This window comes from Lactuca sativa, chromosome 9 (genome assembly GCF_002870075.4).
Source record: "Lactuca sativa cultivar Salinas chromosome 9, Lsat_Salinas_v11, whole genome shotgun sequence".
Lineage (NCBI taxonomy): Eukaryota > Viridiplantae > Streptophyta > Magnoliopsida > Asterales > Asteraceae > Lactuca > Lactuca sativa.
In genome coordinates this window covers 45259196-45269087 of record NC_056631.2, presented here as the reverse complement: position 1 = coordinate 45269087, position 9892 = coordinate 45259196, and the positions used below count along the sequence as shown (strand labels likewise).

At 34.8% G+C, this 9892-nt stretch overlaps 1 protein-coding gene across 1 annotated transcript; it reads left to right on the top strand.

Moving 5' to 3' along the window:
- Positions 1-621: 621 nt before the first annotated feature.
- On the top strand, positions 622-2455 carry LOC111921521 (probable WRKY transcription factor 70). Its single transcript, XM_023917104.3, has 3 exons — positions 622-1039; positions 1288-1392; positions 1857-2455. The coding sequence occupies exons 1-3, from the start codon at positions 693-695 to the stop codon at positions 2359-2361; spliced, it is 957 nt and encodes a 318-aa protein (XP_023772872.1). The 5' UTR covers positions 622-692; the 3' UTR covers positions 2362-2455.
- The last annotated feature ends 7437 nt before the right edge of the window (positions 2456-9892 follow it).

Sequence of the window (9892 nt, the reverse complement as noted above, 5' to 3'; positions counted from 1 at the left end):
TAGGTTTAGAACGAGAAAGTCAGGAGTTGCACAGTAGTAGAAAAAAATTCAAAAAATTTCAAATTTTTTACACTACGGACGGAAAAGTCAGGGGTTGCACGAGCCACTATGTGCCCTATACTAGAACTGCCCCTGCCACAGATGTTGTTTTCAAAATAATTATTTTGTCATCTAGAAAAAACTAATGACGCAGCTTGTTGCCCGTTTGCTTTCCGTCGATATGTATTGACTTTTTTTTTTTTTTTTTTTTTTATCATCAATATAAATTTTTAGACATAAATTAAAAATAAACTATGCAATCTATGGATTTAGAATAACCACATGCATTATTTTTAAAATTTGGTGTTCTTTATTAGCTATGCGCCTTCCACAAGGCTTCCAGGGAGCCATACGGTGGCCATGCAAGCGTCACAAGATGAACATGGCGAAACGTCACTTATCTTTTACCCATCCTCTCGTATGCGCGTGTTAGAAGAAATGGCGTTCTTCTCAAGTAGAATACGGTCGCATGGCGCGTGGTCGTGGATATTAATCTCCTAAAAGTTTTTAGTATTTCCTTGGAACCACTTGGCCATTTGTTAATTTTAATTTTTATTTAAAGTAATAGAATACACTATTTCCGTTTGTTATATTATTGGGAGGTGAGCTCTAGAGTCGTACTTCTCGCGAACAGATCTCACAACAAATATTGTATGGAGAGTTCCTGTTGGCCAGAGAGTTTACCAAGCAACCGGATCAAAGCCATTCAAAAACTCACACAAGGTCAACACTTAACCAGTAAGCTCCGGGAGATGCTCCGACGATCGGAAAAGACTGAGCCTGACATCAACTCAGTTGATGATGTGGTGGGGGAGATCTTGGGAATGTTTGATAACACCCTTTCGATCTTGAACTCTTCTAGCTTTGAAGAAGTTCCTGATATGCCGATTGGTGATATTAGATCTCCGGGCAGTTGGGATGACCAAAAGTCAGAAAATTACGGCGAAAGTACCAAGACCCTAACACCATTGAAAGTTAAAAGGGGGTGTTACAAAAGGAGGTATGCTTCTACTTTATTGCAATGATTTATCACTGATAATGGAAATGACTAGGTAAAAGTAAGCTTTATGTGCAAATGATGTTGATTGTACGAGATTACTTACCTTCATCCAAAATAGATAAATTAAAATAGTACCCTATGAAAAAAAAAAACAAGTTTATATTTTTATAAAGACACCCCCTTTGTATGTGTATGTATATGCATATCGAGTTGCTAAAAAAGTACTTTCTTTAATTGGGCATATGCAGAAAAGATTCATGGACATCTATAAAGATAACTCCGAGGTTGATTGATGATGGGCATGCTTGGAGAAAATATGGTCAAAAAGTCATCCTCAACGCTAAACATCAAAGGTAATTAAAATCTTCTCGATTTCAATATTTCAATAACTTATTAGATCTTATTGTATGGATAAGTTTTTCAACCTTACTATCCTATTAATGATACCTGTACAGATTCTAAAGTTCGTCAGAATCGCCAGCTAAGTCGATTAAAGACAAAATATTTTAGTTCGATATAAAATATTACGTTTACTTATTAATTAAGTAGGTTAATTGAAGACAAATGAGTTTAATTATATATTGAGATGAAGTCTTGTATAACACAACTGGTTAACCTATGACCACTTTTGTATTTCTTAGATATTACTAACAAGTTAAAAAAGATCCACCTAGGTTACAACTGGTCAATTCAGAATATGTTATATGTAACATTTACTTCATGGAATGTAAACCACAATATATAGTAAGGGTAGTATACTATACATTTAAGAGATATTGGAAAACATTTTGATGACATATGTTTCGCTAATATGCAGGAACTATTATAGGTGCACACACAAAACCGACCAAGGGTGCCGTGCAACCAAACAAGTTCAAATGACTGAAGATGAGCCACCACAGTATAAGATAACCTACAGTGGACACCATACTTGCAACAACTTGCTAAGATCCCCTTTAATCATTTTGGATTCTCCAGATCATAAGGATAACTCATTCGTTCTTAGTTTTGAAGGAACGGGACTTAATAACAACAAACAAGTCGACTCTTGTTTCCCCTCAGCAAAACAAGATCCAAAGGAGGGTTTTCCATCTTTAGTTTTCAGGCACAACGAAGCTTCTTCATCCGATAATTACCTTCCATGGGATTTGACCACACAAGTTCCATCAGAACCTATGTCTATGATGTCATCCGGGCTAGACCATGAGGACATGATATCTTCAGAGGTATATTCGTCTACATGCAGTACCCATGGCTATGAGATAGATAATATCATTGGAAGCAATATCTTTGGTGATTTCCCCTTTGAAATGTGCTCGTAGTTAGTTTTTATTTCAGCATATGTTTCAAACTTATAGATGGTAAGATGCATATAAACTTCCTTTATGAAATTGATTCATGAATTTGGTTAAACAAGAGTTTGATTGCAACCGTACGTTAGGCATGAGATTATCTGGAGTTATTGGCTTGTGATTTGTTTGTCAACATGTGTTGATCAAATGGTGAGAAAGATAGACAACTAGAAAGTTCGAAATTACGTTCAAATTAGAAATAACTTTCATTTTGAAAGATCAAGAAATTTGATCTGATACTCAAACGTCTTATAGTCATAAAATGACATTGCGATGTTAGTTGGTATTTACATACATGATACATCTAATAGTGTATACATTTTTGAAAAAAAAAATATATCCATATTTGATTACGCGTGCGCGTTTGTATTTTCTTTCCGTTCAATCGTTGTAATTCAAAAAATCGGGTCAAGTCTTTTCGCCAATGACTTGTTTGGATTTAACTAACACAGTCTTTGTAATTCATAATAGTATAGTAATATAAAGAATGTAATTTTAATTATATTATTTAGTCTTTGTATTTTGTTCATTTTAATAATTCGTTAAAATGATACTTTAACGTTATTTTAAAGAACAAATAATATAAATGGGTATTATGGTTTACAAAAAGTATCAATTGTATTTATTTATTTATTTTTTCTTTTTATCTTACATAGAAGATATTTATGGATTCAAAAAAAATTACACGGTCAGTCATTTTGTCTAACTTCATCTCTTTTAACTGTTTAGCATATTTATAGACATTTGTATCTTCTTTTCATCCATTTCTTATTTCTTATTCGACTCTTTTATTTTTAATTAGGGCTGTCTCATTTTCATAAAGGCTTACCTAAACCTAAGCTTTCCTTGATCAAAGCATTGGGTCCGTAAAAGGGGGGGTGGGGGAGGGTTGAGATGGTGTTTGGTAGATCCTGCCATCCTGATCATCTTCTCGGATAAGCCATTGGAAATGTGTGTATGAGAGAGAGATTTTTTTCCTCAGGCGATACAAACAAGTTTATTATGTCACCCCCATTAAAATTATAGCAACGTCCTAAAATTTCTTATTAGGGTAAACTATGCCAAGAATGATCCAAGGACCAAGTTTAAACTATGCAACGGCCTAAAATCTTTTTTTTTTTCTTGCTTTTATACTTTTTTATGTAATTTTTGTTAGAAAGACCAAAATCATAAAAAAGTATAAAAGCAAGACAAAAAATGTAAACTATGCTAAAATGATCCAAGGACCAAGTTTAAATGAAATTTATATCTTAACAAGTCATAATATGTTTAAGAATGGGATTTATATGCTTGGAATTACGATTACATAATAATATAGAATAAGAATGACAACAACTCCCATTATGCTCAAAAGTGCGACCAGAATGGGAAAATCACATAAAGATATGATAAGAATGAAAACAAGTGAAATAAGACTTTCGTAACCTGCCTAAAAGTATTTAAAGTGCGTTGGATGCTTTTAATCCCAAAAAGAAGGGACCAAAATAGTTATATGCAAAAATCTTGAAAAATATGACAAAATTCGACAAAATATGTGAAATTGTGTGCATGTAATCTTAAAATTTTGATCTATGTTTTTTCTCTAATTGAACATACAACTTGAACAACAAAATAGAAAAACCCTAATCTTCTAGCATATTTTCGAAATACACAAAATAAAGGTTAGAAAAATCATACATTGATTGTTATGTAGTAATAAGAATTCAAATCCTTGTGTTGATGAAGCCTTGAGAGCAAGCGTCACAAATGTCACGCCTCTAGTAGTTCACACCAAACACTAGAAATGGAAGATGATTGAGAAGAAGGAGAGATGCTCAAAATTCTCGGTTGGCTTTTCTAAAGAACAGATGACCGAAAATTATAGGGTTTAGGTTGTTTATATAGTGCAGTTAGGAAATCCTAGATAAACCCTAATCCAGGCTAATCTTAAACCAAATAGTTATCCACTTTTCTGTTTATCCACCAAAGACTATTTTAGAAACAATAAGGCATATGAAAGCCGTCCATAGCCTATGGAGGGTTCTAGATTGCCTCTTACTCAACTATTGAATAATTACATTTAAGTCCCTACACTTTTAATTAATTCTTTTAATCCCAAAATTAATTCCAATTAATTTATGATTAAATATTAATATTTATAATTAATATATTATTTCCATAATATATTAATAAATCATTTATTTTAATTTACTAATTATATAATAAATCAACCTCTATCAACAAAATCATCTTGTCTAGTTGCTAGTCTTGAGGGCTATCCAAAAGGATTATGCTACTATCAATTTAAGTATATACCAATTTATAGTTATGGGCTTAGCCACCTAATCCAATAGTCTCTCAGTTGGATAAGTCTAATAACTATAATTACCAATATATTCTTCTAAACTGATCAGCAAATTATAGCTCTCAAAAGCCGTTGTCGGATTTTGACCTAGTCAATCATGTGTCCTAAGATAAGTGATCATATAATCCTCCATTCTACAAGATATCATGTGGACGTGACACATGGAACATAATCAATGTCATTATCCAATACTTTGTTTCCCGATTTCTAATTTGTAGTGTCAAAGAAATACTAATCGAACACATCAATATAGTCCTGGTCAGGCCCGATACTATAAGTCAACACCAAATCATCGAGGGGCCCAAAGATATCACTTTTTCTCCCTAAGGATCAAAAGGAACAGATAAACTTTGACTTATATGCTTGTACTATCTACTCATCAAATCATGCACACCAATACATTTTATATCATCAAATTACCGATCTGTTTACGTATCATCAATGCACAACCAAATTGTAAACAACAACTCATATATCTCCGCTTACAGATTATAAGATATTATCATCTCAGAATTACTCGTGATAAAATTCCATGAAGTAATTCTCTGAGCGTGGATTTATCCAATACTCAAATTCTCTATTTCAAAGTACTCAAGAATATTGCAGAAATACCATTGCTATTTCCAAAACCCTTTTAGACAATCTACAATTCAATTCATGATAGTCTTGATTCACTACTTACTTCCTAAAGTATGATCGACTGTGGATGTTCGAACAATCAAAATTATTCGGGAAGTAAAACATGCAAAATGAAACAAAAAATAAGTAATAGATAGAAGGTAGTAATCCAACTCATTAATAAATCTCCATTACTTAATCACCAAAAGTCAATTACATTAATTTCGTTACAAGTTTTTAAATATTTATCTAACTACTAAAACTAATATCATCCTTCAGACCAATGCTCCTAGCATACTGAATGTGCTTTACCCTACTCAGACCCTTTGTGAGGGGATCTGTTGGGTTCTCTTCTGATGACACCCTCTTCACGACGAGATGACCCTCTTCTACTCTATGTCTAATGAAATGGTATTTTTTTTGTCGATATGCATTGACCTGCCATGATCTCTTGGTTCCTTTGTTAAGGCAACCGCCCCTTCATTATCACTGAAAATCTCCATTGGCTCCTTAATGGATGGAACAAATCCAAGGTCTCCGATGAAGTTCTTTAACCAACTAGCCTCCTTTTATGCTTCGCTTGCCACTATATATTCTGATTAACAGGTAGAATCAACCACTGTCTCCTGTTTGGAACTTTTCCAAGTTACTGCTCCTCCATTAAGGGTAAACACCTAGCCAGATTGACAATGGAAGTTGTCTCTGTCTCTCTGATAGCTAGCATCGCTATACCCAGTTACTCTTAAGTTATCACTGCCACCAAACACAAGGACCTAATCCTTAGTTCTTCGTAAATACTTAAGAATATTCTTAACTGCTATCCAGTGAGCTCTACCTGGATTTCCTTGATAACGACTGACCATGCTCAAAGCAAAAGCCACATCAGGGAGAGTACATGTCATAGAATACATGATAGATCCAATGGAGGAAGCATATGGAACTCTACTCATTTCTGCTATCTCTGAATCAATACCCAGGCTTTGAGTCTTACTCAGTTTGGTATTACTCTCTATAGGCAGTTCTCCTTTCTTGGAATTTTCCATACTAAAATGCTTTAGTACCTTATCCAAGTATGTACTTTGACTAAGTCCAATCAGCCTTTTACTCCTGTCTCTCAAAATACTTACCCCTAGAATATAAGCATCCTCTCCCAGATCCTTCATAGCGAAACACTTTCCAAGCCAAGACATAACCTCTTGAAAAGTTGGAATGTCATTTCCTATAAGAAGTATGTCATCAACATACAATACTAGTAAGGTTACTATACTCGCACTAGTTTAGACGAATATAAAAGATTCATCTTCACTTCTAGAGAAACCAAAATCCTTTACCATCTCGTCAAAGCAAAGATTCCATCTACGAGAAGCTTGTTTCAATCTATAGATTCATTTCTCAAGCTTACACACTCTATCAGGGTACTTTGCATCTATAAAACCCTCTGGATGACTCATGTAAACATCCTCAGCCAACTTCCCATTAAGGAAAAGCAGTATTGACATCCATTTGCCAAATTTCATAGTCACGAAGTGAAGTTATGGCCAACATTACCCAAATAGATTTTATCTTGGCCTCTGGTGAGAAAGTCTCGTCATAGTCCATCCCTGGGGTTTGAGTAAAGCCTTTCGCAACTAGTCGAGCCTAGAAAGTGTTTACCTTTCCATCCATGTCGGTCTTCTTCTTGAAGACCCATTTGCACCAACCGTCTTACGACCTGGTACATTTTCAACCAAATTCCAAACATGATTGTCACACATGGACTTGATCTCGCCGTCCATTGCCTCTTTCCACTTGGCTGACTCAGGGCCTACCATGGCTTCCTTGTAGTTAGCTGGTTCATCCAAATTTACTAGTGTACTATCACAGATAAATGTATCACCTTCTACAGTAATATGGAAACCATACAACTCTGGTTGTATTCTAACTCTAGTGGAACGCCTAAGAGGTAATGACTTGTTAACTGGTTCAACTGGAATTTATTCCTCAAGTTAAGCCCTAGTATTATCAGAAGTTCCTTCATCGTTTGACTCTTGAATTTCTTCAATATCAATGGTACTCCTAATGTCCTCTTTTCATATGATCTCTCTCTCTCTCTCTCTCTCTATATATATATATATATATATATATATTGAAAGACTCCCATTCGTGCTACAAGGACCACGTTGTCACTAGGTCTTTATAACAAGTATCCAAAGGACTCATGTGGGTAGCTGATGAAAATACATCTCTCACTTTGAGGTTCAATCTTGTCGTGAGTCTCTCTTCTAACGAAAACTTCACAACCCCAAACCTTGATATGTGCAAACGAGGGAATCTTGCATGTCCACATCTCGTGAGGTGTTTTGGTAACCTTCTTTGTTGGGACAAGATTAAGAATGTGGGCGGAAATCTCTAAGGCATACCCCCAGAATGAGATTCGAAGTGAACCTCGACTCATCATGGAGTGACCCATGTCCAACAAGGTTCGATTACGCGTCTAAGCCACACCATTAAGTTATGGTGTCCTAGGAGGAGTCAATTGTGAAACTATTCCATATTCCTTGAGGTAGTCGTGGAACTCAATACTAAGATACTTACAGCTTCTATCGAATCTAATCATCTTTATCTTCCTTCCTAATTGATTCTTGACTTCTTTCTTAAACTCTTTGAACTTTTCAAAGGTTTCTGACTTATGCTTGATATAGCCATACCTTCTATAATGATCAGTAAAAGTCACATAGAATTGATTTGCATCCGTTGTGGTGGATCTGAAGGGCCCACACATCTGTGTATATGAGATCCAACAATCCTTCACATCTTTCACAAGAACCAGTGAAAGGTGATTTTTTCATCTTTTCCAATAAACAAGACTCGCATGTGTCATCTGACCTTAAGTCAAATGATTCCAACACTCCATCCTTTTGAAGTTGGGCCATGCGTTTCTTGTTGACATGTCCAAGACGACAATGCCACTAGTATGCTTTGTCTATACCATTTGACGAATCAATATGAAAAACAGTAATTCCTAAATTGTCTAAAATCATCACAGTTTCATACACACCATCACAAGGTAAAGCTTCAAAATAAAACAGGCCATTTTTATAAGAAGAAATAGAACCATTCTTATCATCAAAAGAATATCTAAATGTTGGGTTTTATACAAACAATCCTATGTGTACATGCAACCCTAGCATTGGATCTATGTTTTCACTATTAGATACACAACATTATGAACACATAATTAAACCCTAATCATGATTTTCGAAATTAACCAAGAAGGTTAGATTACATACCTCTTGTTGTTATATTGTAATAACAACTTAAATCTTCAAACCCAAAGTCTTGAAAGCAAGCACCACAAGTGTAGTGCCTCTAATGGCTCACAAACACCAAGAGCAAATGGAGAAGCAAGAGAGAGAGAGAGGGAAGAGGTATAAAATTTGTTTCTAGGAACCCTAGACAAGGCATGGATGAATTCTTATGGCCTTAGGGTTATTTATATAGGTGTAGATATTAGGTTTCAGTCCTTATCCTTATCTAGTTGCTTGCCCACCAAGCAACCATAAGATAAGCCTTGAAAACCCTTATCTTTTATCCTTTGAACGATTTCAAGGATCCTTATCTCCTTGAATTCGTTCAACCCATATTTATTATAACCATTACCATATTTTGTAACTATCACATAATTACAATTCATCCCCTCTAGTTTAATTAATTACACTTGATCACAAAATTAATTCCTAATTAATTATTGACCAATATTAATTAAACAAATATGATTACTCCTTTAATATATTATTCTTATAACATATTAATAAATCATAATAACCTCTTTCTCTATTATTTCTCCAGTCAAGTTGCTTTGGTGAAGGCAACCCAAAAGGACCATGTACAATTGGGTCAAGTATTTACCAATTATGGTTACTGGCTTAGACACTAATCCAACAGTCTTCCACTTGGATAAGTCTAGTAACTATAAATGTAAGTACACCTCGATTTGCACTCATAGCTCTCAAAGACGCTGTCAAACTCTGATATTATCAGTAACCTGTCCTTCAGATAAGGGATCATATATTCCTCCATTCTAGATATCATATAGACACGAGATATGGATTAAAATCATTCTCTTAGTCTATGTGTTGTTTCTCGATTTCCAATTTACGACGACTGACTAATTGAACAAATCAAATCAACCCTAGCCCGGTCGAGCATTTACGTTTGTCATCACTAAATCATCGAGGGGCCCAAAGATATCGCTTTTATCCTAACTTGGATAAAAGGAACGGATAAACTTTGATACAATGCTTGCTTGCACTTACTCACCGAATCACACACAATAATATGTTTTATAACATCAAGTTACTAGTGCGTTTACATATTATCAATGTGTAACCGATTTGCAAGATACAACTCACACATCTTGGTTTCAAGAATATAAGATGTTATCATCTCACCAATCATTCGTGATACAGTTAATGAAATGATCCAAGTGAGTGTGGGTTTAATCCAATGCTCAAATTCATATTCATAAGCACTCACGAACGTTGCAGCAAACATTTGCTT